The 27,891-nt window shown below is 50.6% G+C and overlaps 3 protein-coding genes across 5 annotated transcripts in view; 2 read left to right on the forward strand and 1 right to left on the reverse strand.

Moving 5' to 3' along the window:
• Positions 1–6,530, forward strand: part of LOC122388874 — a 44,954-nt gene extending 38,424 nt beyond the window's left edge. For all 3 annotated transcript variants that reach the window (XM_043380356.1, XM_043380357.1, XM_043380358.1), the window contains 11 exons: positions 83–413; positions 616–884; positions 1,395–1,533; positions 1,967–2,110; positions 2,379–2,612; positions 2,885–3,006; positions 3,344–3,565; positions 4,177–4,460; positions 4,948–5,074; positions 5,248–5,325; positions 5,505–6,530. In XM_043380356.1, coding sequence (XP_043236291.1) covers positions 83–413; positions 616–884; positions 1,395–1,533; positions 1,967–2,110; positions 2,379–2,612; positions 2,885–3,006; positions 3,344–3,565; positions 4,177–4,460; positions 4,948–5,074; positions 5,248–5,325; positions 5,505–5,597 — 2,043 coding nt within the window. In that variant the 3' untranslated portion in view covers positions 5,598–6,530. The remainder of the gene's footprint in view (positions 1–82; positions 414–615; positions 885–1,394; positions 1,534–1,966; positions 2,111–2,378; positions 2,613–2,884; positions 3,007–3,343; positions 3,566–4,176; positions 4,461–4,947; positions 5,075–5,247; positions 5,326–5,504) is intronic.
• Positions 6,531–11,785: 5,255 nt separating this feature from the next.
• LOC122388878 lies at positions 11,786–20,260 on the reverse strand. Its single transcript, XM_043380368.1, has 11 exons — positions 20,143–20,260; positions 16,420–16,541; positions 15,994–16,146; positions 15,548–15,640; positions 14,933–15,234; positions 14,477–14,657; positions 14,135–14,322; positions 13,818–13,962; positions 13,541–13,678; positions 12,991–13,113; positions 11,786–12,667 (listed from the first exon to the last, which is right to left on the reverse strand). Exons 3-11 carry the CDS (start codon positions 16,132–16,134, stop codon positions 12,485–12,487), a joined length of 1,494 nt encoding a protein of 497 aa, XP_043236303.1. The 5' UTR covers positions 16,135–16,146; positions 16,420–16,541; positions 20,143–20,260; the 3' UTR covers positions 11,786–12,484.
• Positions 18,859–26,923, forward strand: LOC122388879 (fibrous sheath CABYR-binding protein-like). Its single transcript, XM_043380369.1, has 6 exons — positions 18,859–19,132; positions 23,851–24,004; positions 24,364–24,492; positions 24,696–24,823; positions 25,387–25,528; positions 25,710–26,923. The coding sequence occupies exons 1-6, from the start codon at positions 19,032–19,034 to the stop codon at positions 26,445–26,447; spliced, it is 1,392 nt and encodes a 463-aa protein (XP_043236304.1). The 5' UTR covers positions 18,859–19,031; the 3' UTR covers positions 26,448–26,923.
• Positions 26,924–27,891: the final 968 nt, after the last annotated feature.

The following is a 27,891-nucleotide window of genomic DNA, read 5'->3' on the forward strand; positions in this document are numbered from 1 at the left end:
TACCTTTTATTTCTTAACTCTGTTTTTCTTCCTTGATCGGGCTATTTCCTGATATAATTAACTCAAAACAAAATATTTTCAGGACGGCACCAAGGGTACCTCTGTCCCGACCGGAGGTAAAGACAGCTCCTCAGTGCCCAGCACCACCTCCACGGTGGCACCTCCGACGGGACGTGGCTCGGTGGCCATCGCCGGGCTGCTGATCCCGACCCAGAAGGAGAACGACGCCAACCGCGGCGTGGAGACGCCCGGTCTGGAGCAGCCGCTCCTCTCCGAGGACAAGGAGCAGGAGGACAAGTGTCCTCGCCAGTGCCAGGCGGCCATCAACGAGGTGTGCCGTAAGATGGGCGGCGAGCACCGCTGCCTCTGCCGGCCGGGATTCTCCAGAGCGCGGGACAGTGACGCCTGTGAACGTGAGTTGGAACTGCGGGACCCGGATGGGTCTGGGCTGGGTGGCCGTACGCTTTGAGCAAAATGTTGAAAGTAGCGCTTTTTCCAAATGCAAGCGCAGATAAAGGACATTTGTTGCATCTGCCTGATTGTGATCTCTATCGCTGACACTGCTGCTGTCTCCCGACTATCTTGGCCTGACGCGGTGCCTCCGTCTGTCCGCAGCGTCGCTGACATACCAGGTGCGGATGCTGCTGGACCGAGTGAACGACATTCCGCTGCAGTACCGGCGGCCGTTCGCCGAGCCCGCCTCGGCCGAGTACCGGCAGCTGGCCGAGCTGGCCGCCGGCGGACTGCGCGAGAGCCTCTCCTCCAGCGGACCGCTGGCCAGTCGGCTGCACGGCGCCACCCTGATGGAGTTCAAACGGGCGGCCGACCTGCCCGGAGTGGCCCCCAGCCGACCCCAGGCACTCATGGCTGATGTGATGGTGCAGGTGAGAATCGGTAGAGATAGCTGATGTAAGATGTGGGTGGGCCATTGACTAACGACAGCATGGAAAGGAAGATAAAGGAAAGATATTGTTGACTATTGAGCGATAAGCTTGTGTTAATGGCCTTTGTTTTGTTTTTTGTTTTTGGTACAAAAGTTCCGGTCTTTATCGTCATATTTACTTACATCTTATTTCTTAAAGTTACATCGTAAATAACATTTCGGCATATTGTTAGGCTACGACATTTTTTAATTATACCCAGCGTTGTCATGCAATGTCACTAAAAGGATACCGTCTACGAGTAGGTATATGATATGTAGCCCTGATGTGGCATGGTGCCTGTTCCACCCGCAGTAACCTTTTAAGCCCAGCTTTACCTGTCCTTACCGGCCTGGGTGGCCATTTGTCTATATCTCACTATCACCCGTCCCCGGCGAGGTATCAATGTCTCCGCCCGACGTTCCCGCCGCGGAGTGTCCTTTGAGTAACCCTCCCACCCGTCCCCGTCCACAGATCACCGACAGAGAAAGTAAATCCCTGGACAAGGACGGCCTGCAGGTGATTGTGGAGGAGTCACTGCGCCGCTCCAACTACTCGCTCAGTGACCGGCAGGTGGTCGTCTCGCCGCTGCACGGGGATGTGACTGTCATCGGTGAGGACTCCACGCCCTGTTCTAGCCTCGCCCGGCCCTGGTCCTTTCCTATACCTACCCGTCAAGGCGCTGATATCGATAAGCGGGTGTGATCGTTTGTCTGAAAACGTGCTTGCTTCCATGAATGCGGGCACGGTTAAAGATGATGGGATCTCATCAATGCTCGCAACTTATAATAAGAGAAATTTCATATTATGATGGAAGCACTTATCTTTGAAAGAGTTCGCTATAAAGGGTTATATTGGAACGATCATTTCGCCATAAAAGTTTCACCTTGCATGAGGTATGACACTAACTCTTACTCCACCAAATAATTCAAATTCCTTCATGATTACGTGGAGTCGATTTCACCGCGCACGTAATGCGTAGCAGGCAGCGTTATATACTCCCATTGAGCGGTGCAACTTCTAGCTTTCTCGGCCTCTGCCGCCAGACTTTGACGAGTGCCAGAACCCGGACTACAACGACTGTCACGAGGGCGCCTTCTGCTTCAACCTGGTCGGCTCGTTCACGTGCAGCTGCAGGGACGGTCTGGTGGATACCGGGGTACCGAGTCTGCCCGGACGCTCCTGTACCGGTGAGTTCAGCCGCCGACCACGGCCGTCTCTGGTGGCGACACCTGTACGGCAGTGCGGCGTGCTCTGGTGGTAGATGTAGCTCAGTCTTCGCTAGCGAATGTGCGGCATTCGCTAGAGCTGCTACAACAACTGTCAATTGGAAGTCAATTTTCATTTTCTTGTATGTATAGTAACTATCTCACACTCCTTCCCGAAGATAGATCTGCCGCGGTCTGTCATGACCGTTCGTTCCCTGTTTGACCGTTCTCTCCCCTGCCGCGCCCTCAGGCGAGTACTCGGGCTGTCCCGAGTGCAGCTACAGCGGCGAGTGTTACACAGAGCCCAGCGGTGAGCCGGCGTGCCGCTGCCACCGCTGGTACGCCGGCCAGCGGTGCCAGGTGAACCTGCGCGTGCTGCTGATCGCGCTGGCCAGCGCCGGCGCCCTGCTGGCCGCTCTCCTCTGCGTGTGCTGCTACTTCTGCTGCCGTCGCCGCGGCCGGCGCATGGCCGCTCCGCCACTCGGTAAGGGAATATTTAGAAACTTGTTTAAAGTGTCGGCTCATGCATCGTTTTTACTCGTGTTGAATGCATGTTGACATTGCTGTTAGCACGTGTTAGCATTCTTCATATAAATATGAGGTTAGCTTAATGCTTACTAGCATGAATGGACTTATCGGTAGTCAACACCGTATTGCGTATTGACATCCTCCGTTCCGCTCTGCTCTCAGTGTTCTCCGGACCTGGCGGTCTGTGGCATCATCTCATTAACGCTCCCCGCTCTCTTCTGTCCACAGTATTCTCCGGACCTGGCGGTCTGTGGCGCCACCGCGGCAGTCGGCTCCACCAGCCGGTGGCAGACCAGCGGGCTATGTTGGACAGTAGCAGCGACACCAGCATACCCGTCTCCTCCCGAAGGGTAAGGACCGGGACACTGGGGCTATACTGGGGTCACATGGTCAGTGACGAGTTGAGCTGTAGGTGTAGCTATTAGTAAAGTAATCTTGGGTGTAGCTGTATACATATACATAGCTGTAGCTGTAGCTGTAGGTAGCTGTAAGTTGAGCTTCTATACTTCGTACTTAGATAGAGTTAGACGCCGACTGTAACCCCGTGAACTGTTAGCAAAAAAAAAAAATCATTGGCGTAAGCATGTCGATAAACCCCGTGTGTTGCCAACTTCTTAGCTTTGTTTCCAATCGTTGCGATCACTCAGAATCAGATACTCGTACTGATGACTCTCTCCTGACCCACAGCGTCCCCCGAACGGCGGTAAGCGCCTGCTGCCGCCGCTGTCTGGTGGCTCGAAGCCCTCCGGTCCCGGCAGTCGCAGCTCGCAGCAGCCTTCAGCGGGCGAGGCCCAGAGACCGGCCCGGTTCCTGCCTCGGCCCCGGCACAAGACGGACGCGCCTTCCGGTCCGCGGTCCATCAACTCGCAGGGCGGCGGCGACCCGGCGGTGGCACCCAACAGGACACAGGTCAGTATAGAGACGGGTGGAGAGAGAGAGAGAGAGGGAGAGAGAGAGAGAGAGAGAGAGAGAGGGGGGGAGATTCGCTTTCAGTCGCTGTTCAGGCCGATCACAGTAAGACATCGCATGGGGTCGGCTGTGGTTAGAACCCCATTCGTCTTTGAAGACAGGCTGTGTGGGTTTCTCCCCAGGTGCCTTCCTGTCATTTTGTCGTTAGTCTGACCTTTGCCCGATTTCTCATAATTACGAATGATTAAAGGTGCTCGTAGCATAAGTGACGAATCGCACTTTCCACAGGGGTCACTCGGATGCCATTTGAGGCCGTTTAGCTGCCATTGGTGTGTAAATGTGTGAACATGGGCTTAACCCTGTGAACCGCTGAGTTTATTTATGACACAGGCGGCATGAGTTGTGTGACTACTCCACCGCCAGTTTTCACCACCGAGTGGCCAAGTGGACACAACATGGACCGGGGCCCACCGTCCCCATTTCTTAGCGGTGCAAATCAGTTATTCTGTCCCCCTAGACAGCCCCCTTCCCCGTTGGTGCCGCCTCTGCAGCTGATCTGAACCCCTCCCCCTGCAGCCACAGCTGAGCTGACCGTCCTCTCTCCCCTGCAGCCGCAGCTGATGGGCCTGCTCCACCCGTCGGAGGCGGCGCGGGGCCGCTCTGCCGGCGGTACGTTCCGCGCCGGCCGCACCAGCCGCAGCTCGGGCCGCGCCGAGCCCGACTCTCAGGTCAGCCACACGCCGGCCGGCCGGAGCCGCAGCTCCAGCGGCGGCCGCCGTCCGGAGCCGGAGGTGTCGCAGCTGCCCAGCGGCCGGAGCCGGAGCCGCAGCTCCGACTCGGTCAGCGGCGAGCCCGAGAGGATCGAGTGCGGCACGCACAACTTCTTCAGGGCCAGGTGAGAGACGACGGATGGTGCGGAGCGGATCAGGGATGGCTCCAACGTCTACATGTGGTGCTATGACGTTATTTTCAATCTCGATACAACGCTGATAAAAAGTGCAGACCAGAGGCCTCTTGCACCAAAATCCTCTTGCACCAATGCTTGGATTATTTTGCATCGTATACCCAGTCCAAGTCTCAAATGTAACAATTTGCATGCAAAATTTTGCAAGCACATGTAGGATTATGTATTGGGCTATTGCAAACAAATTTACCACCGTTAGATTAGCTTATTCTGAAACCGGTTTTTTTATTTTACCTAGCTAGGTAGTTTGGTGCAAGAGGCCTCAGCAATGATTTAATGAATGTATCAACTGTCGATAAAATAAAATGCAGAGTGTGATTAAGTCTCCCACCCAAGACGTGTGTTGTGCTCGCGATGGCCCATCTGTCCCACGCTGTACGGCAGTCCTGACCCCCCCCCCCCCCCCCGTCCGTTCCAGGACCATGTCGGACGCGCTCTCCTTTAACGAGGAGCTGATTGAGCCCAGCGTCCGGCCGGTGGCCCGCTTCGACACCACCCGCAGTCAGCGCAGCTCACACGCGCCCAGCTCGCATGGCTACACTTACGTAAGTATAAAAACACATTCAAAGCCGGATCGTTTTAAATTGTAGCATTGAACACGTCCAAACTTTTTGTATAATGAAATGACCGGGAAGTTTCCTCAAATGCGTTCCTTGGATCCTGCCAATGCCCTTTGAAATATAGCTTGTTCCTAACACGTTTCTCTCTTTATCTCCAGGAGCACCACACCATGGCAGAGCGCGACGCGGCATCGACATATGTGATGCCGGAGACCCATCTGTTCAGGAGGGCTCAGGTACGTAAAAATTGATCACATAATCGTGTTGGCAACAGTGAAATTTGTGGCTATTTATGTGTGCATTCTAAGGATGGTTTAAACTGTCCAGCATCAACCTCACATGTTTCATTGTCCGTGCCGTATTATGCTGCATTTCTCTGTACCGTACTGACAATCTTCACTGTTCTCGTGTTCAGGACTCGGACGCCCAGTCGGAGACCAGTCTGGTGGAGGACTTCCCTCGAATGGACGGTTCGTCAACCGTCAGCAGTCGCCGCGGCTTCCGCTAGCAGGCGCCGCTCAGATAGAACAGAGCACCGGCCGATGTGGGGGAGAGACCTCCCGAAGACGCCGGTTATATAGAGTGGCTGCCACAAGGCGGAGTGGTGTCGCGGGATTCGTACATCAGAGACGGGACACTGGAGATTATGTTTCTGTACGATTCGTGGTTAGTATGATCGTCGCAGAGGCGTGGGTGTCACGAGAGTGATGAAGCTCTCCCAAGAGATGAGATGCTGGTTTTGCACAGACATAACCAGCGTTATTGTTCCTCATTGATCGGACAGGTGAACTACATATTCAACTGCTAGCAGGCGTTTACTGTACCCGCCTGACGTTGCTGCACTAATCATTCTAAAAATGCACCAAGGCCGTCTTTGCTAGGGACTTTTATCGAGGTATCTTCCATTTCTCAGAAAAAGCTGTGCGTTCGCATACGTTTAGACCCATTACATGTCATATAAATGCATTAGTTCCTCTTGTAGAGAATATCGAAAAAAAATTAATTAGACCCATTCTGAACAAGTGCTCAATGAGTGGCCTCATGAGAGGTCAGGTGTGACCATGGAATCATCTTTGCAAGGATGTGATATTTATTTAGCGAGAGTGGAGTGAATGGTTGTTAGTTTGTTGTTGCGGTAGAGAGCTGTAAGAACTGTTTCGTTACGTTGTTACGAGAATGTCTACCAGAATGCATCGGTAAACGTTAATTGTTACGATGCAGAGTTGTTTTATGCTGGATCGTTCATCGATGTGTGCATGGATGTGCTTTTGCAAATGATATTTATTAGAAGTTTTTATTGTCTGACTACTACAAGAAAGAATTGTTCGCAGAAGGCTGGCAGGGTGAATGCTTGTTAAGTTACATGTGGCATTTACGTGATGCGGCTGAGAGAACGATATATGTAAGTGGTGACTAATACACGTTCTTAAGTACGAACCAGTATAGCGCCTTTTGGGGCGACTAACGGAGCGAGCGAGAGGGTGAGCCTTGCACGTGCGAAATTTCGAGGGGGTACCTCCAACTGACTTGTGCACGGCACCCTACTAACCGGTCTCTAGCGATGTGCCAAATTTGAGCGCAATCGGCCCAGCCGATCGCGAGATCTGGAAGCGGCACCCTGCACGTGCGCACGTGCAGAATGGGTCCCAACTGACTTGTGCACGGCACCCTACTAACTGGTCCCTAACCGTGTACCAAATTTGAGCGCCATCGGTCCAGCCGATCGCGAGATCTGAAAGCGGCACCCTGCACGTGCGCACGTGCAGAATGGGTCCCAACTGACTTGTGCACGGCACCCTACTAACTGGTCCCTAACCGTGTACCAAATTTGAGCGCCATCGGTCCAGCCGTTCTCGAGATCTGGAAACGACCCCTGCACGTGCGCACGTGCAGCAGCACCCCAACTCTGGCACATGGATATGCAGTGCCCAGTGGGTGCCAACCTACATGCCAACTTTCAGCGCAATCGGCCAAGTAGTTACCGAGATATTGCAACAATTACAAAACTGACACCTCTTCGTTTTGCGCGTGGCACGTGCATAAGGGGTCACCCACATGCATCGGGAATAGTCCAATACTTGGTAGAAGGAATGAAGCTACCCCACAAAAATTACCCCGTGTAAATCGGTCAAGTGGTTGCTGAGATATAAGCCTGGCAAAAGCGTCCGCACGGCCGGCCGGCCGGCCGGCCGCTCATACTCAGAAATTTCCGTTAAAGGGACTATCCCACCTTCTAAAATGTTGTTAAAACCAGTTAAATTGTGGCCGACTTTATAGATTGGATGACCAGGAACACGGTTCTGGCATTTATTTTTCATTAAACATCTTAGGCTTCCCATATTCCAAACACAAACTTTCAAATATGTGACGTCACAGCCCAAAATTACCTCCTTCCCCAGGCCACATTACTGTCATAAAGCCGATTCTTTTTACTCTGTAGGCACCACAACAAAGTTCGGACCAAGTTTTAAGCGATTTTTCAACGAACAAACCCATTTAAATCAGAATGACTAAACGAGGTGACGTCACACTAACGGTCGCTCTATGTTGAAGATAGGGCCTTGTACAAGGCCCATTTTCAAATGAAGGGAACGAATTTCTTCAACGCCAAGAGGCCGCGGGGGTTGCAACCTAGATAGATAGTGGTTTCTGAACCTCGCCGCAAACTTGGCTATCTCAACTCAAACCAGTGGCGCACCCAAGGGGGGGGCCTTGGGGCCCGGCCCCCCCCCCCCCCGCTCGGTCATAATTAGGAGGCCCCCTGAGCACCGCTTAGGGTACTTTTACACTTGACTTTCCTGCCTAACCTACTATAATTCTGCACAAGATGCACTATCTGGGCAGAGGCCAGGAGGCCCCCTCTGGTAGGCGACCCTTGATGGGCAGGAGGCCCCTTCTGGATGTGAGGCACCTTCTCACAGGAGGCCCTATCTGGGCAGGAATCAAGAGGCCCCCTCTGGCAGGAGATCCTTCATGGGCAGGAGGCCCCCGAGGCTCCCTCTGCACAGGAGGCCCCCTCTGGTAAGCGACCCTTGATGGGCAGGAGGCCCCGTCTGGCAGGGGACCTTTTATGCACAGGAGGCCCCTTCTGGATTTGAGGCACCTCTCACAAGAGGCCCTATCTGGGCAGGAATCAAGAGGCCTCCTCTGGCAGGAGATCATTCATGAGCAGGAGGCCCCCGAGGCTCGCTCTTCACAGGAGGCCCTTTCTGGACAGGAGCAGGAGGCCCCCTCTGGCAGGAAAGCCTTTATAGGCAGGAGGCCCCTCTGGCAGGACACCTTTTCTGCTTAGTAGGCCCCTTCTGCATGGGAGGCTCCCTTCTGCACAGATGGCCCTATCTGGGTGGGAGCCAGGAGGCCCCCTCTGGCAGGAAATCTTATACTGGGCAGGAGGCCCCCTCTGGCAGGAAATCTTATACTGGGCAGGAGGCCCCGAGGTTTCCTCTACTTAGGGGCCCTTTCTGGGCCGGAGTCAGGGGGCCCCTCTGGCCTCTTGCAGGAGACCCTTTCTGGGCAGGAGGCCCTCTCTGGATGGGAGTCTCTCTCTGCATAAGAGGACATATCTTGGCAGCAGTCAGGAGGCCCCCTCTGCACAAAATGTCCTATCTGGGTAGGAGCCAGGAGGCCCCCTCTGGCAGGAGATCCTATATGGGCAGGAGGCCCCGAGACTCCCTCTGCACAGGAGGCCCTTTGTGGGCAGGAGCCAGGAGGCCCCCTCTGGCAGGAGACCCTTTATGGGCAGGAGTCCCCTCTGGCAGAGGACCTTTTATGCTTAGGAGGCCCCTTCTGGATGGGACGCTCCCTTCTGCACAGAGGGCCCTATCTAGGCAGGAGCCAGGAGGCCCCATCTGGCAGGAGCTCCTTTATGGGCAGGAGACCCCGAGGCTTCCTCTGCACAGGGGCCCTTTCTGGGCAGGAGTCAGGAGGCCCCTCTGGCCTCTTGAACGAGACCCTTTATGCCCTCTCCTGATGGAAGGCTCCCTCTGCACAAGAGGCCCCTTCTGGCAGGACTCTCTCTGGATCCCCTCTGGAAGGAGACCGTCTCTGGGAAAGAGGCCATCTCTGGATAGGAGGCCCCTCTTCACAAGAGGTCCTATCCGGGCAGCGCCTCGCCCTGGCAGGGCATTTTTCATAACGCGGCCTGGCAGAGGGGGGGGGGGTCGATGCGACCCCCCTCGCGATTGGATCCTATGGCACCTAGAAATACCAAATTTGGTAGGTAGGTGGCCCTCTTAAAATCCTCGTCCCTGTGCAAATTTGGTTGCTCTAGGTCAATATTTAGGGGTTTTTGGGAGGTATAATTGTAAAAAATTTGCTAAAACAGGTCAAAAGTTTTCGCTGATAACTTTTGATCTAATTAACCCGCGCCGGGCAGGTGCTCCGCGACTTCCGCGCCGGGCCGGGGGGGGGGGGTGTCTGAAAACCCCCCTTCTAACTCGGCTCCTGGGTCACGTAGCGACACGCGGTAAGCGGCATTCAAAAGAGCGTCCAAAATAAGTACGAAAACACTTCAGTCATTTTTTGGGTCAGGTCAAAGGTCAGGTTACCAGAGGTCACCAAAGGTAAAATGTTGGCTATTTCAACATTTTGGAAACTGCCAACGGCTAACTCGGGAACCGATAGAGCTACAGCGCCGCGGAAAAGCGCATTCGATAGCTCTTTTGACGCTCTTTCGCCAATATGTCCTCAGATTTGACCTCAGGTCAACGGTTTAGCCTCCAGAGGGCAAAAACTCCAAAAATAGCCGTTTTTTACGAACAGTGTTTTTCGGCAATAACTTCTGACTCAAAAAAGCCACGACATTACTTTTGCCAGAATCGTGTTCCTCTTGTCAAAACGCGTCGAATGAACTATAAGTTGACCTTGAAAAGTCAACTTAAAAATTTGACCTCAGGACCTGACCGGAAAAGGTCATGTTGCATATCAGTCGATCCGCATCGTCGAGCCGAACACATCTAAGGCGTTTTCATCGCTCTATCATGCCTCTATCAGAAGTTATTAGCAAAAAACTGTTAGATACTATTCGTGACCTGAGATGACCTCGGGGACATCTCAGAACGAGGGGTCACACTCCGGGTCACAGGTGCAATTTTCGGGTTCAGTGTGTCCATTTTACCTACATCCCGATGTTTGAGAGTGTCTAGAATGGCGTTCGTGCAAAACAGACGCCTTTCAATTTTCTCCCATTGAATTATAATAGAGAGGCCGCAAAATTGACCTGACCTTAGGTCACCGATATCGAAATTCCGAGATACACGTTTAATAGGTTTTTATACACGCTTTTATAGGACACACGAGATACACTCTTACTCTCATCAATCGCTGAAAGTTTCAAGGCAATCGTGCGGTCGGTGTAGCCATGACGAACATTCTAATTTGTTTCTGACCTGACCTTGAGAGACCTGGGTCTGAAATTTTCACAGCATGTGCGGAAAAGATGCACGAACAGGTGTGTTAAAAACGGCGGCGCGGAGCTGCGAAAAGCCGCCGGGGGGGGGGGGGGTGTTCAAACACCCCCGGCCCGGCGCGGGTTAAGATAGAGCAAAACAAAAGCACCAGTGAACTCAGCACGTCAAGGCGTGTCGAATGATATACTTTTTTTGTTTGCTTAAGTGTACTTAAAAGTGTAGGTATTAAAGTGTACTTAAGTGCACAACTTAAGTAAAACTTAAGTCTTAGGAATGGTTGAAATGCTTAATGTTGCATATTATTCGACTCAGCTGTTCAAGAGGAACAGAATGATACCATTTTGAAACCTGTTCTATTATGTGACAAGTTATCGGCACAAACGTCATTTGACCTGAGTTGACCTCATTTGACCTGAACCTTAGATAAGTACACCAAACAAAGAAACACCGAGTGACATTATGTTAAGTACTGTGGTATCAAAGAACAAAAGGGATACAACGAAGCGGACATCTCTATATTTTCCGAATAGGAGTTATTTGAATATTTTCCCATAGGCTTAACATTACGACGTAATGACCCCTAACTGACCTCAGGTCAGTGACATAAAAAACGAACTACATATTATACAGCTCGGTGAACTTAGCACATCCTGAAAGTTTGAAGGAAATCTGTCCAAAACTGTGCGTTGGACAGGTACATAAAAAATTAAATTTGACCATAACCTTGTACCCGTTTTTCTGACATGGTGGCCTGACCCAAGGTCGACCGGACCTGAAATTTGCAGATCACATGAAAAAAGGTTGCCCCATAGGTTGTGCCAAATTTAGCGGCGTTGCGCGCCGCCAATTTTACGCTATCTTTGAAAAACCTTAGGGGGGGGGGGTCGCATCGACCCCCCTGCCAGGGTGAGGGTTAAGCTTTACTAATAACGCTAAGAACGTCACCAAACATACAGAGGCCGTCAAAAAGTAAGCCATTTGGAGGCCCCCTCGATAGAGAAAAGGCCCCCTGGCAAGCGGAACACGGAGGCCCCTTTGAGCCCGGGCCCCCTCCCCTGGAAAATCCTGGGTGCGCCCCTGACTCAAACCCCATGTTAAAGGTGGGATAGTCCCTTTAATCTAAGGAAAGACTACGCTCGCTTCGCTCGCTCCGTAAAAAATCATTTGATTCAGATCTCATTCGTAAGTCGTGCTCAGCAAAGAACTTGGTACGACCTTGTCAGACATTTGAGAAACGGTATCTTAAATGTCTGGGTCAAAGAGAAACGGGTGTCGAGCCATGGGTATGTACCATAAGAGCCGGATGCTGTATTTGTACATGAGTGCTTAGCAACCAGGATGAACAAGCGTGAAACACTATGAATGCAAAACAATCATACACGTGTCCTGCTAGGCTACCAAAACTCCAGTGCTGAACTGATGCAAATCCTAGTTCATGTTACTCATCATTCAGACCTGGAATCGGGTAAGCAGGACTTTTATGTTACCTTTTGCGACAAGGGACATCATTAAACAATCATACACATCCTCAAATAGCGCATTGAGTTCGCATTATTTGTAAAATTGGCGTCATGGCTACGCGGTGAAATGCTGATTCATTTCAAGTTCGAATCGTTTGATCGTTTCGAATAATCGTAGTCGATTTCGTGGAACGTTGCTCGACTTCGAAAACATTCAATCAGTCCATGGCTTTGAGACACAAGACACACGACAATAGATAGAAGAGCCGTGCCCAAGTCGACAAATGATTCATGTTTCGGTTGAGCAGGCCTTACCTTCCTCGAATTCATAAATGTTGATGACAAGGTTATCTCGAACGATAGCCATGCATCTGTCCTGCGCCAGCTATTGAAGCGCAGGAGACACTTGTAGGAAGTACAGCGCAGCTTGTTCGCAACACAAGCTGTGCGACTCCAAATATGTGCAGAAATAATGCAGGCTCAGTGTAATCACGGTCATGGTTACCCACTCCCCCTGCCCGGTGCGTTCAGAACATGGCCTGCAGGCCCCTGTCTATGACCGTGCTGCGCCGCCGCGTCTTCCGCAGGTCGCGGCTGGTGGGCGGCCGGATCTTCCTCTGTCGGGCCTCGATCATGACCTGGGCGTGCCGCTTCATCTGCGCCCGGGTCAGCACGCTCGGACCCTCATCTATCACGTCCGGACGGTCAAGCTGTAACACAGGGGAGGCACGGTGAGCGGTGGTTAGAAATCCTACATAGGTTTGAAATCGTAACGTTTATCGTTTAAAATCTTATTGATAAGACTTTAAACGCTAAGAGCATGAGTCAACGATAAGATTAACAACTTTTTGAAGTTGAAGTTGAAGTTGAAGCTATCCGTGGAAAGAGGCCGGCTTTCAAAGGGCCTGCGAATTCCTCGCTTTCACTTTTGCTTTCCGACTCCCTCCAAGATATTCCTTCTTTTGCGAGTAGAAGGACAAGTATTAGAAGGAATGCGAGTAGAAGCACAAACACAATGTACCTTTGAACTTACCAGCAAGAACGAGAACCGTTTCTTTCCCGGCGGCCGGATGGGGGGAACGCCGCGCACTTTGTGATCCAGCGCGTCCAGTTCCGACTTGGTGGCAGAAAACTCCTTGGCATCCATTTCCAGCATCTGTGGAGAGACATAGGAAATAAATTGTCAGCCCGTGTTCTAGGCTCACGCCCCTGAATCACTCTTCGAGGAACGTTGAGCTACGTGTGTGAGAACTCAGAGACATTGGCATTAAAACAACCAGTAAGCGTTTTATTCTCAGCACAGTAAGCCAAAATTTGATAGGCCCAGCAGTAACGAAACCTAGGCATAACACGGGCATAGCATATGTATTCTAATGTTCTAAGAGAAAGTGATGATTCTGTAATCCTCCCGTCGATGCGCGACGGATAAGTCTGTCGCTCGGCGGTAGACTGTGCCGCAATACAGCGGACGATTGTTAGGCTGTACCGCAGTACACGAACTGTCACAAGCCCGGACGGATACCACGGAATGCACTTCTTTCAGATAAATGCTGCTCTAACGATCCCGACTGAGGCAACCTCACCATTTGCGGCACGTTGACGGTCTGCATCGGCTCCATGACGAACTGGACGGCGGTGTGAACCGCCTCGAACAGGGCGGCGATGGGCGGCAGCTGACTGCTAGACTTGGACGGTAACTTCAACACCGTCAGACCGTTCTCCTGAAAAACATATGACATTCAGATGGGAAAATGTGTTTGTATTTGTGCTCGAAATATCAAAACATTTGTTGTTTTTTTAAGCGGAGGAAATACAAACAGCTGTAAAGAGCCCCATTCAGCTGCAGAAGCGGTGACATACCTGGAACTGGTCGACCATGTGCGCCAGCCCGGCTCGCAGACGGGACAGGGTGCCGATGATGACCTCCACACGGTCGTCGTGCGCCTTCTTCCTGGCTAGGTAGCCCTCGATGGTCTCTCGCAGCTCCAGACACTGGTTTCGCATTCTGAGGAAAGTCACAGTTAAAAATTCGTTCCTAGAGATTGGATTGGAAGCACTGAATCGCCTAGTACGTTAGGTACGTCGTAATGCTTTACTGTGGCACTTAAAACTAGACATGATTTAAAAGTCACATTCATAAAATTGTCTATTGAGCGCGTAACGGTCGGTAAGCTCACCTTATTTCTTCCAGGTTATCGGCATATTTTAGCTTTTCTATTTCCAGTTCATTGTCTTGCTTCTTCTTCTTGAGCGTCTTGATGCTGTTTTCCGTATCCTTCCATACCATAGTCAGCTGTCGTGATGTGTCAGCTTGCATTTCAAACAGTTTAACCACGTCATCAATAGTTCTCGCTCCAAGACTCTCCTGAAAATCGCAGCCGAGAATAACACACACACATAGAAAATGTTCTTCAATTCTGTTGTGTAATGGCAACACCTCTCGGAGACCAACAGTTGTTCCATCGTGCTAGCCATTCTTGCCCACACTACCTGAAACATGGTATGCCCCATCCACTCACCATCATCTGTTTGGCCTGTTCGTATAGGCCGTGCAGCTGATCCGATACCAGCTGGCTGACGTTGGGAGCCAGCTTGACGCCGCCGCTGGACGCCTCTGACTGCAGCGGGTGCTCGGTACCGCCCAGGTACAGCTGCCGACGCAGGTGCAGGTACTCGGAGCGCTGCTTCTCCGCCTGACGTCTGGGAGGAGGAACGGGGGAGGGGGAGGTGAGATCTCGTGTCAATTGAGGGGTGAGAGGTCAGCAGATAAGCCGGAGTAAGCCGGAGCAGAAATGCCGACTTGATGGGGGTGTCATTGCAGTTACGGTAAGAATGTGACAAGTTGATAATGTGACGAAACATTCTATTGATCACAATTAAAACATCGCCAATAAATCCTGTCCCCGAAACTGGTTGATGATATTTAACTCAGCCTCAGCTGCCCCTTCCTTCCTCCTTGTTCAGCGCCCACTCACTTGTACTCGTTGAGTTTGGAGTCTCGCTCCTGCCTCCACTCGCTGGAGAGCTGCTGGCTCTGTGACAGCTGAGACTGGGCCGTCTCTCGCACAGAGGTGGCGTACTGCTCTGCCCTGGTGACGGCAGAGCGCGCGCCGGCCGCCTCCCCCAGCCGGCGCTGCATCAGCTGCAGCCGGCTGGCGTAGGTCATCTGCTCGGCGCGTAGAGAGCTCACCACGCCCCGGTACTTGTCCCGCACCATCTGCGCCTCCAGCAGCTTCTTGGACATGCAGTCCAGGCGGTTGTTGAGGTCCCGAACGTGCTGCACGGAAGGTCAACGCCAATGGCATTAATTTTGGGATGTCCCGAAAGCTATGCACACTGGGACACGGATGTTTAGATTGAACTTGACATAAAACGGCTAACATTGAAGTCGGTTGGAGTATTCTATTGACTGCAATGACTATCTAAACGGTTATGCATTATTGATCGCTTTATCCAGAATTTCCTCCAAACTGTAAGACGGCTTTTTGAAAAGTTTCACTGCGATAAAACAAATGGCTAGACAGGGGAAATACGGAACGAACGGACACGAAAGCTAGGGAATCTCGGCTTTATTCCGAGACAGGGCTCACCACTTCGTCTGGCTGACGGTTCTCCTCATAGACGATGTTGTCTACAACGGCGTCCTCAAATGTAGCCATGATGGAGGCCAGTTTCTGCCTTTTCTGCAGAAAAAAAAACATGAGTTTTTGGCTCTATTCACTAAAGCGACATGGACTTTATTTTGCTATTACCAAAAAAGTCATTATATTGCAATCAGTATTGCGGTACGCTTACTAAAGGTCAACTTAAGGTCATGAATGAAATACGAATGGTGTCCTGCCATGGAATATTAAGTCCGCAGTCCTTGCTTCACAAGTAGCAAGGCAAGGCACAGCTTATCGTAGTCACCAGGGGATAATCGAGAGACCTCTTCATAAGAAATCGTTTTAAAAGTATTTCCGCTGATCATTTTTTCTCTGTCAGCCCCATTGTCTCAGCGCATGGGTCAACCGGCTCACCCGGCACCTCATCCCACCTTGGCGGTCACGGAGCGCAGCTTGTTCAGCCTATTGGTGAGGTCGCCCAGCCGGTCGTTCTTGCTGTCCAGTTTGGAGACGGGCTCCACGTGCTGGTGGGCTACGCTGGCGGTGGCCATGCCTTCCAGAGCATCCCGCATCAGCAGCTCGTTCTGCCGACACCATATAGGTACTGACATGACACTTAGGGCTGTGCTGGCTGAACAAACTATCTGAAAGTAACTGCCTGTTCAGTGCTCCTCTATCAGCATCGGTTAGTGCACCTGAGATTTTTGAGCCCTGACGATTTTAACTCAGAGCCCACGAGCAAGCACTCTGACTTTCTAAGCACTGTGCCTATGACTATATGCATCAAACTGCCTATGCAATATGCATGATAAAACTTAAGCGTATGACCATCACAACCAACAACGAATGTCACTTGCCTTTCCAGACCGCTCTGCCTTTTCCTTCAGAATTCGTATATCTTTCTTCAATGATTGGATCAAAGCAATATTTCTCTTCTTTTCTTCTTCGCCCTCTTCATAGTTGGCTTTCTTCTCACCCTCTAGAAAAGAGAGGTGTTCCGATGCGTCAGGGGATGATGGGCGTCCTGCCCCTTTTTACATGCAGTTTACATTTATTGACACCCACGCTTAGATGACCAATTGATAACCTCAACAATCGATAACATTTTGGAATGGACGGAGCTATTGCCGACATCACTGGTGCGCTAACAGAATAACAAATAATGTGTTGTTGTTGAAAATGATTGCGCGTGGATGTCACAAGGATCTCGCAGATCGCGATCAAAAGTATGTTTGAGTTGGGTTGATTTACTCAATACAATCTTGTGCACATGATGCAAGATAGATATTACTATAGAAGCTGTAAAGCGTGAATCCGACATTGTCATCATCTCACGTCTTGTGACATAAAAAGCACCTGAAGATTTTTTTTTATATTATTGTGACTATCGTTCGATGTAGCGTCGCTCAGCATTGCAACGCCAGATCTAAAGGTACATACCCAAAAGTTGGAGCCGTTTCCTCCATTCACTGAGCTGTTGACCGACTTCCTGTTTAGGAAGTTGCTTGGCAAGCGTTGCTGTTGTACAGTGACGAGCCATTGCTTTATCTCTACTTCAAAACCAGCGAAATGGATGAGAAAATACGTTCGTTTGCACTATCACTGTGTCAGCCCGGAGCCTCGGTGAGTTTCGCCCGACACCGTATTGATCACTCAAACTATGGCAACCAGCTGGGCTGTCTCCAGTGGGTGCCTACGCACTACGCCACTTGTTTGGTCAGCAATAATCAATAAACTAAGTCAAAAATGCGTGTTGCTCCGAAAGATCAATGCTTGATATGAAACAATAGAACCACTTCGAGTGCTCGATGGGAGACAAAGTTATGTGGTTCGATATATGATTAAAACGGCAATCTGATAATATCACGCTCAATAGTTAAGTGCTCAATCATAGACTTTGCATGGAGTTGCAGGGCCGTGCATCAATCGCATCAATGGTTCTCAGAGAAATCCAAAGAGAAAGAGCACCTCGAAAAATGCCTGATTTATATGCAAGTCGACTTTCAGGCGCACCTCCGTGAAAATGATGACATAAATCCCTGTATAACACGGCCATCACGGCTAAAGGCCTGGCTACACTATGCGTTTTCTGCGTGCGTTTTTGCAGGTTTGCGTGTTTTGCGTAATATCGTTCTAGGAAAAAAGTTATAAAACAATATAATTTTTACTTTGGTTATATACAAAAGCTAATATAACTCTTATGTAACTAAAATTTAAGGTGAAAAACATCACAAAAAACGTAATAGGTATCGTTCTTTTTTCTAGAACGATATCACGCAAACACGCAAAAAACGCACGAAGAAAACGCATAGTGTAGCCAGGCCTTAAGGAATATACTTTAATGGTTCTTTCAAGTAGGAGCATTAGGATACATGTCGAAAACGGTGTATTGGGGTCTTCTTTACTTTCTAATTGATCCAATCTAAGCAGATTCGAAGAGTAATTAAAACTATTAAAATTATTAAAATATTTGGTTGATTGATGCAAAAAGAAAATATAATTTTAAACAAAACCAGAGCAGCTAAAGACATGAAGACATAATCTTGATGTACAAAAAGAGGATAAAAATGTATGACAGGTTCATAAGTTTTTGTTTTCCGCTCTAGACTGATAAAAATGTTTTTTTTTTACCTTTGAATTTCGAACAGAAACAAAATAGATGCATTATCCGTAGGAAAACCGAATTTTCAGAAGCAATGTGCCATTGTGTGTTCTAGAGCTATCATGGCTATCATGGGTTACGTATGCACAGACGGGCTGAGCTTACCGTTGGGGTCCTGAGCCGACCGGTCGGCGGCTGTCGCGCCGCCTAGCAACAGCGGGTCAGTCTACCTCCCAAGGGGCAAAGTCCTACACCTGACCTTGACCAACCGGTCGGCCTCGGGCGAGGGGTTAGTGACAGAGAGTGACAAAACTTAAGAATGACAGAAGTGACAGTTCCGTGTAGAAGGGGACTGCGGTTGTGTGAGACTACATGAGTGTAGATGGCCACTTCTTGTCTATGTACGTTTTGTACATTTGCAGCTCGGGAATTATACATAACGACAGCTGAATGTTAAAATGAACCATCAGAGAAGCCCTAACACATGCAACGAAATAGAGACCATTGCTAACTGTTCCAACCATTTGTTCGCGCCTGGAACGACAATAAAAATCCAGGCAGTATCTCTGTCGAAACAAAACCACACCAAGCGATGTTTTATGGTGCTCTCTTGCAAATGTTTTCACTTGCTTTCTCCCTAAAAGATGATCTTATTGCAAAACAGCACACTGTTCTGTCCGAAATGATTTAATTTGTTATTGCTTCGGCATTCATCAGTTAATTGCAAAATTGAAAAGTAAAAAGGGATAAATTACAGTGTTTGAAATAGCTGAAAAAAATACCATTGGATCAAAATTATAAAGTGAAAAACGATTTATTAAATCTTATAGTTATTTTTTCAAACTTTTGCAAACACATTAGCTAAGGATGTCAGCAAGAAGTCACAACCTCCAGTCTAATTTAGACACACGACCACCAGTCGACTCCGAGATGAAAAGAACGGAAATTGATGAAGTCGCCGAAGTAAAGTAAGTTTGCATACTTAGAGACATAAATTATCAATAGGAATATGTCATCTTCTGTTCAGCATTGCAGCATCTATAAGCAATGCTCCTACTGCGACAAGGTGCGACTTGCGCGATACACCTGTCGAACCTGGCACCGATTCCAGTTAAGATAAAAGAGCAGCATTCATATCCTCTGCAGATATGTACCTTTGTCCAGGAAGCAGGCACCCGTATCGGATTTATAATGGCCTTAGCAACCTCTGCAGTCTCAGGTCACGCAGCCCCCGGCAATGGGGCGTGGGCGGGGTGCGGGGGGGGCGGGTCCGTATTGTCCTGTTGACGCTCGGTACCGACCCGTACCGGGACGGCCCCTGCTCTGTCCGGCGCCCCTCTGAGCTCTCCGCCGCGGCTCTGTGCCTCCTGGCGTGTCGGCCGGTCGTTCGGTGACCGGCGGCGATCGGGCCCATTCAGCGCCCGCCGCGCCGGTCACAGGGAGGTCGCGTCTGCGGCGCGTCCCGCGTGCGGCCGTGCCTGGCACTGTGGCTGGCTGCCGCAGCGGCCTACTACCCCTGCAGAGAACAGCACAACCCGGAACTCCAACTGAGACCATTTCGATGTTTGAGTGATCGATTGTCTGGAGTTGTATGGGCATATTTTGTAACGACGATGGGTATCAGTCAGGACATGGGTTTCCATTATTGCTAAGTCAACATAGTGACTAGTCGATCAACGAGCAGCCCAAGCTAGACTTCAATGAAATATGGCGGCAATCCCTTGAGCCTGATCAACAGGCTGATATTTTCTTATGTGCGTGCTTGTGGCATTGCCAGCTAAAGGTTTAACACTCCTAGATATTATTCAGCTTTTTAGGCGTTGGTATGAATTATTGTTGTCAAAATCACTGTGTTTATAACAGTCTGATATATCTACCATGCCTCGAGTACCAAAGACAAAAGCTTGGCTGGGGCCCAGAGGAGACGGGCCTTGACTGAAGCTTGATCCTCCTTTGGGCCGGAGTGTAACAGATATACCTGCTAGTCGAGCTGGAGCCGGCAGGAGGCGGGCCTTGGCCGGCGCCTGGGCCTCCCGTCGCGTTTGCTCGGCGCGCGGCTCCCAGGCGCAGGCGAACGAGGGACCACCTCGAACCTCCAGGCGTTTCAGCTGAGTCAGGTGCTGCAATGGGGAGGTTCCAGTGAGCAAACATTAATCATTTTAATCACCGGAACAATAAAAGGAAGTAACGCTCGCTCCTGGCACAGCTAATCTATGGATAACGTATACGAATGGTGGCGGCGATGGTGGCATAGGCCGAAGAGTTTGCAGATAGGTAACTTTCTCTTAGAAACGCCAAATGGATAATAAGCTATAAATTGATAAATTGATTAATAATAGGAATGTTGTATTATGCATGCGTCATGCATAATCCATGCTAAATATTTTAACACAAACGAAAAAAAAAAATATTGAGAACAGAGTCTATAGCCCAAACCCTGCGCCCCATTGCACTTCTCCTTACCATTGTTGGATATTAGATGACCAGCCGTGGGATGGCGGCTCTTTGTGACTGTCTTCACTCCTTTCACTCTGTCTTTGTTTTCCCTGGATCTCGCCTGCCAATCACTGCATCTATTTTCGTCATTGTCTGGCTTCCCCTCTGCTTGGTTGTCTTGCCGCGTTCGCCACCACTTGTATATCTCACCCCTCGTTGTCCGATATCCCTCTGTACCCTGTTTCGTCTTCCTCTCCGTCTGTCCGTCCGTTCGGCCGTTCCGTCTGTGGCTGGCCCCACGGTCCGTCTGACGAGGTGAGAGCGGCCCGGTCGTCGCGTGCCCCCACTCTCCACGGCGGCACCCGGACTCCTCGCTAAGTGCTCGCTCGGCGCCGATCAAAGCCGTGCTCTGGCGTCCCAGACGGGCTGACGGAAGTGACTAGCGCCCCAGACAGAGCAGACCTGCCGTGAGCGCGCCGTCTCGTGCCGTTCGGCGTCACGCCGCCGCCGTCACAGACGCCGTGACGCGGCGCCCGTGACGCTGTGGGCGTGATGAGCCTCCTGCTTTGTTGTCGCCGTGACGACCTCTGTCCTGATTGGACTCAGCAGGGACACCGCTGGGAATCAGGAGCGGATCAAATCAGCCACACCAGACCGGAACGAGGATGTAAACAGAAAGGTCATTAAGATTGCTTGTATCTGAAAGGACATTGTTGTGCCTCAACATATTATTTTGGAGGAGGATGCCATTTAAATATTCAATTGTTGAATCATTATGGAAGTACGATGGCTGCTAGATTATTGTGGTGTGAGAGTTAACTTTAGGTACAGTCGTGTACAGGTTGATGGTCCTCTACTCTTTATCCACCGGGTTCCTATGGCTCAGCATTGGCAGCAGCCGCCTGGTACCGGTAGGCTGTGCCGCATGACCCGAGAGTGAAGCGGCACAGTCTACCCACACCGTTTGACATCGGCTCGGGTCGCCGGGTGGAGCGTTTTGTAGACCAGCTGTTGCATCAGACCAGCGCGGGGGAGGGGCTCGTCTCGGTGGTTGGCGTGGGCTGGCGAGTGGTGTGGGGCGTGTTGGTGGACCATGGGGGCTGGGCGGGTGTGTGTGGTCACTTGCTGCATTGCACAATGCACATTTTGCGTCGCTTAACAATTGCATTCCTGTTTTTGCTAAGCACAATGCACGGAAGACCCAGCGAATATAATTTACTTTACTTGTGCATTGTGCAAAACGTGATTTGGCACGGTATCGAGGAAACCATAGGTCTTGTGCCACATATATGCATGATATTTAGGCAATACGTTTATGAAAATGGTAGATTGATCCTGGATGTCAATTCGTATGCTAAATGTCGACATGTATTAAATGAACGAATGAATGAATCAATCAATCAATCGACAATCGACATGTAGGTATAAAACCGTATAAATGGTTCGCAACCACTAAAATCAAACCAGACCCTAGCTCGGAAACGTAACCCGGAGCCCCGATGAGGCTCGAACCGGGACTCCACGTTCAAAGTTTTGCCAATGATCCATCATCATTCCACCAAGCTAGAGCGACCGGCACCCGAAACCACAAAAACATTCATTGACTTTGCTACCGACCGCCCGGCCCCGCCGCCCGCCCGGCCGGACTTTGCCCCGGCCCAATCCGCGATCCGGTGTAGCTCAGCGTAGGAGTGCTAGACTGTCAAACTGACCGGTAGTGAGAGGCCCGGTTCGAGACGCTTCGCGTGCTGGATGTTTATTTCTGTGTGGGAGGCTTTGCGATTAGTCCACTTTTCAGAAAGATTATTTGGTGACTGACCTGTTTTCTTTGCTGCAATTCATGAGGAGACCGTATGGACCCTTACCTGTCCTTCCGCACCCCACTTGGGAGATGGGTGTTTGAACCCCCTGGGTTTTGTGAATATCTCTAAAGCGAATTTTTGGAGGGTGGATTACGATCGGTTCTATGCGACAAGTGACCACACACACCCAGCCCCAGGTCCGCTCACTCCCTCCCCACATCACCCCCGCCCCACACCACACTCCAGCCCGCCTCATCCACCGAGCCGAGCCAAATCGACAGGCCTGACCCTTACCCCCATGCCCTCCCCCCAGCCGGTGTAACGCAGCGTCCGGTCAAATCGCTCTACCAGGCGACCCGAGCCGGTGTCATACAGTGTGGGTAGGCTGTGCCGCTTCACTCTCGGGTCATGCGGCACAGCCTACCGGTACCAGGCGGCTGCTGCCAATGCTGAGCCATAGGAACCCGGTGGATAAAGAGTAGAGGACCATCAACCTGTACACGACTGTACACATCCCTATTTTATGAATTTTGACCTTGCCGGCCAAATTGCTTGCAGCCCCTACTACGCAACAATATGATTTACAAGATCAGTTATGCCCGACGCGCGTCCATAAAAGACGAGGGCAGCGAGCTAAAGTGCTGCTGAGCCACAGGCGGCCAATAAATCCCTTTCAACAGCATCTATTGTAGGCCATTGAGTTCTTTCCAAACTTGTATAAATGGCCGCAATTCAGCGGGCCGAGATTGATTAAATATTGATGAACCAATCAGGGCGGGAGCTGGTGGGGAGGACAGCAGTGGGGACGTCGTCGTCCATGGCCAGTCGGCCGGTGCGGCGGCAGAAGCGTCCCCGTGTCGCCCGGCGGAGCAGTGTCGTGTCCCGCGCGGTGACGGTGCTGACAGTGGGGAGGACAGGTCGGCACAGGGATGGTGCTGCCGACCCCACCTGGTGCCCTGGCAGAGTGGCTCGGTTATGGTGGTGTGCAGGAGAACAGCCCAGAGATAAAGTAAGAGCTCAGCTGGAACGGATGTGCTATTTAGATGATCGCATCTGTCAATGTCATAAGTTTATTTAAGTTGTTAGATTAATTTCTACTGATCATCTTCAACCTTGGGTGGGACTCCGGATTACTGATGCTTATTGAACCGCTAAAGCGCTAGCGGCTCAATAAACGTCCTAGCTAAATTCATGGCGGTGAGCTGGAAACGGGCAACGAGGTCAACCAGTGCATTGCTATCCAATGGCTGGCAAGAGTGCATCCAGTGAACTACTACTGAAGGTACTGAAGGTATGAACGTGGAACACGCTGAGCCAACGAAAAAATAAATTAAGTGATAGATAACATCGAAAATGTTACACCACGAGCGCTGAATCACCTTTCACGTGTCCCTTGTTTTAGTTGTGTGCCCATTCGACCCCATATGCGTTTTTTTGTGTTCACACAGGGTAACATTCAACACACGTGTCCGTAACCGGCTGGAGCAGCTGCTGGGCACGGACATACTGCGGCTCAATGACCGGCAGTATATGCGGAATCTGATGAGACGCATCTATGAGGACCAGGAGAACAGTCTGCAGAAGCGCACCGAGACACGACAGGTGAGGAAAGGCGAGAGAGAAGGAGATAGAGGGATAGAGAGAGAGAGAGAGAGAGAGAGAGGGAGAGAGAGAGAGAGAGAGAGAGAGAGAGAGAGAGAGAGAGAGAGAGAGAGAGAGAGAGAGAGAGAGAGAGAGAGAGAGAGAGAGAGAGAGAGAGAGAGAGGAAGAAGGGAGTGTGAGGTAACGACAGACAACGCAGTCTCTAAATTTGATTGCATATCTTCAATTACGTTGCCTGGTAAAATTATAAACGTTATCCCGCCAGGGTGATTTTAAAATGCGTATGCTTTATAAAATAAATAGTTCGAAAACGTGTGAACAAAATGATGGCAAAGCTTCTTCGCTACCCTTGTTTCCAGATGCAAGAGAATAAGCGCCTGAAGAGTCTGGTAGAGGATATGAAGATGGAGAAGCCCCCGGACATGGTGGAGTCCGCATTTGTGGTCTCCTTCCAGAAAACCAAGGCGGAAATGGAGAAAGTGCAGCGGGTAATTTGAATTTGTTTTCCATCGTGGTCATTAGTTTTCACGTATTTCATGATGATGCATAGGCTCAAATATGTACAGCGATATTTCATTATTGGGAAACGCTACTTAAAATTAGGCACTCACGACAGCTCTAACAGACCAGATGTAAGACATATTTTATTTTTTACCCTATAATCTCGATGACCTTCCCTGCTCTGCCGCAGAAACAATTCAACAAGCGTCACCACATCAAGAAGCGGAAGACGGTGTCGTGTGCGGAGCTGGACAGTGACGACGAGACGTCCCCAGACGTGGGGGACATCACGACCAACGAGCAGTACCACAACTCCAGGCAGGTGGCCGGCGGCGGACGGCGGGGTGGGCGGCAGGAGCGGCGGAGAGGAGCGGGGCAGCCTGCGGTCCGGCCGGCCGGGCCCACCGCTCAGAGGGGTAGCATGTAACAAGCGTGTCGTGACGGGAGTAATGTAGCTTAGAGATAATTGTCATGCTAGAAATGCTTGGGAACTGATTGAGTTTGATGTTAAAATATACATCAGCCATCATTGTGTGTATTTTATTTTGGTAAACGAGTGGACTAGGGATGAAGCGATAGAGGGCTGGTTGCATATTACATAAGCGGTGTTCTAGTAAAACGATGAAATGATCATACCTTACATTTCCAAACAATTACATGTGGCTAAATCTTCAGATTCAGGCGCGTTATTGCGCCTTTCTCGACTAAGATTAAACAAGTTAGCGTATTACGACGCACATATGCCGAGAACAATTTCTTTTTTATCACAATTTCTGGATTGCTCCAAATTGCCATCGTATAAGCACTGAGCAGTAGATCGTGTAGTTCTTGATTCACCACGTCCACCTAGCCGCTCCCACTGACGCCGCGCTGTCGTTCAGCTTCCTGGGCACCACGATGGACCTGTCGCCGGAGGAGGACGACTCGCTGGCCGAGGAGCAGCGGCAGAGGGAGCTGGCCCAGCTGGCCGTCAAGTTCGGCAGGTACAAGGAGCCGCTGGTACAGCTGCTGCTCCAGGAGGGGGTGAGCAGGGCAACGAGATACAATGCAGATGGTCTAATACGGCACCTTGTCATATACGCTGCTTTAAAAGAAGGATTTATCTCAATAAAAGCCGTAACTAGCTTCCTAGACCTCGATCGTGAGTTGTGACAGTCTAGCAATCAGCAGACTGACCTGATAAGCTGACACTGTCCTGTTCCAGACAGTGCCTCGGCTCTATGATCTCGCCGAAATAATCTTGGTGAAACCTCCGAAGCCGCAGAAGAAAAAGAAGGCCGCTGCGGAGGAGGAGGAGCAGCCTTCGGCGGAGGAGGAGCCGGAGCAGGCGTCCGGGGACTCGGCAGAGGACGGCAGCGTCACGGAGGAAGAGGAGGAAGAGGAAGGAGAGGAGGGAGAAGAGGAGGGAGAGGAGGGGGAGGGAGAGGGAGAGGGCTCCGTCACTGAGGGAGCCGACACCGGCGCTGAGGCTGATCAGGCAGCTGCTGATGGCGCCACTGCCGAGGGCGAGGCTCCCGCTGAGGAGGGTGCTGCTGCCGAGGGTGAGGCCCCGGCGGAGGGCGAGGCCCCGGCGGAAGGAGAAGCCCCTGCCGAAGGTGACGCCGCTCCTGCCGAGGACAGCGAGACTACAGACGGCGCCGGTGCGGAGACGTCAGAGGCGGAGGAGACGGAGACGGCACCGGAGGGAGACGAGGGCGGGGACACGGGGGAGGGCGGTGCGGAGACGGGCGAGGAGGCGGCGCCCTCCGAGGGGTACACCACGGCTGAAGAGGCGGCCGCCGTCACCGGCGAGGAGTCGGAGGCGGAGGCGGAGCCGGCCGAGGAACCGCAGGAGGAGGGACAGGAGGAGGCCGCGGAGGACGCCGCGGATGGCGGGGAGGCGACTGAAGAGGCCCCCGCAGACGAGGCACAGGCAGCAGAGCCGGCCGACGAGGCGGAATAAGTTTGGACCATAAGAGCAAACGACTATTTACCGGAGCATTGAAAATGAACGTGTTATGTCCAACGTGTCGTGCTTTTTAGAATGTTTCTGTGATGAGCAGTGCTTTGTGAGGACCAGTGAGGAGATGTTGCTGTAGATGTTGTGCTTGGGAGGTATAGTGACCAGCCGTGACTGTGGCCATTGTCTGACATTGAGAGATAGTTGTGTGCTTTTACGACGAAGGCGACATAATTTATTGTAAGCTTTTATTTGATCACCTGTAATTTTGATTTATAATAAGCATCATTTAAACTTCAGCCGCACCGGCACACTCATGATTCGCGATCATTTGGCCTTTACACATTTCGTTTTAACTCACACTGACGATACAAATAGTTTTCCTTTATAGTTAAATCCGAATGTTTTCCTTTGTAATGCGCCTGCAGAAATTGGTGTAAACCAAACCCGTATATCCAAATATATTTTTGACTTTTTAATGTTATTTTATGTTTTAGCACTTTTAATGATTTTCACGTTGCGGAAGAAGAGCAAACTTGCGAGCATATCATATTTGAATTGACTCAACAGTGAAATAAGCTTCAACTGCCGATGAGCTCGACAAAAGTAAAGTAGCCGGGTTATGATACATATAGGGTGTTCACTAAAAATTGACACAAACTTTGAATGACTGCACATCAAAAGTGAAGCAAGCTATTACGATGCAACTTAGCATGGAGATAAAAGGGACATTTTTGTATCATACCGAGCATAAAATTTCATGGGTGTAATGAAATCAGTCGCGTTGGAGGTCGTTTTAAATAAGGACCACCGAAAGCCAATTGGCACGCTTTCCCAAAATAGTACGTCAATGGGAGAGTCTGGCACGTACAAATACCTAATGAAAGCTTAAAATGTCGAAATTAGTTACATACCGTATGGTGGGACGAAAGTTCTAGTGGGTGTGGGAGTCAGAAAATCTGAAGTGGTGCAAATGTGAAGATACTGACCAAAGGAAAGGTCGGGGCCCCGAAAATGCACGTGGAGGGGCTTTTTGGCACCTCACGATGCAATGCTGCCGATCAGTAAGGTATTAACTGTGCCTAAGCGAAGAGCATATATCACACCTGAGGCTAGGATGAGTTACAAGTCCGGCGTAAATGATTTCTCGAAGCGACTGGGAACAACATAAGGCAAGAGAAGTAAATAAACAATGGTCAAGCAAGGGCCACAAATTGCAGAAAAAGACCGATCTATTTAAGGAAGAAAAATCATGTTTTTGCCAAAGGGCGACAATTAACTAGGACAATGGAGTGTTCTGTAGTGATGTTATCAATGATACAAGAGCTAACGTCCATTTAGCATCCAAGCTAACGCTGGATGCCGTGGTACGTGTGTAATTTCAGAGCATATCATCAGTTCGACTTTATTCCTCCAGGCCGGTCCTTTACAATATGATACTTTCTGA

This window comes from Amphibalanus amphitrite, unplaced genomic scaffold, assembly GCF_019059575.1.
Source record: "Amphibalanus amphitrite isolate SeventyFive unplaced genomic scaffold, NRLGWU_Aamphi_draft 000338F_arrow, whole genome shotgun sequence".
NCBI classification, from domain to species: domain Eukaryota; kingdom Metazoa; phylum Arthropoda; class Thecostraca; order Balanomorpha; family Balanidae; genus Amphibalanus; species Amphibalanus amphitrite.

Coding starts and splice junctions, on each gene's coding strand:
- LOC122388878 (XM_043380368.1), bottom strand. CDS start 16,134: ATGCGGGATGCTCTGGAAGGCATGGCCACCGCCAGCGTAGCCCACCAG. Junction 15,641..15,993: donor TGCGCTCCGTGACCGCCAAG/GTGGGATGAGGT, acceptor TTTTTTCTGCAG/AAAAGGCAGAAACTGGCCTC. Junction 13,963..14,134: donor GATAACCTGGAAGAAATAAG/GTGAGCTTACCG, acceptor GACTTTCCTCAG/AATGCGAAACCAGTGTCTGG.
- LOC122388879 (XM_043380369.1), top strand. CDS start 19,032: ATGTCAGCAAGAAGTCACAACCTCCAGTCTAATTTAGACACACGACCA. Junction 19,133..23,850: donor GATGAAGTCGCCGAAGTAAA/GTAAGTTTGCAT, acceptor GTGTTCACACAG/GGTAACATTCAACACACGTG. Junction 24,493..24,695: donor AAATGGAGAAAGTGCAGCGG/GTAATTTGAATT, acceptor GCTCTGCCGCAG/AAACAATTCAACAAGCGTCA.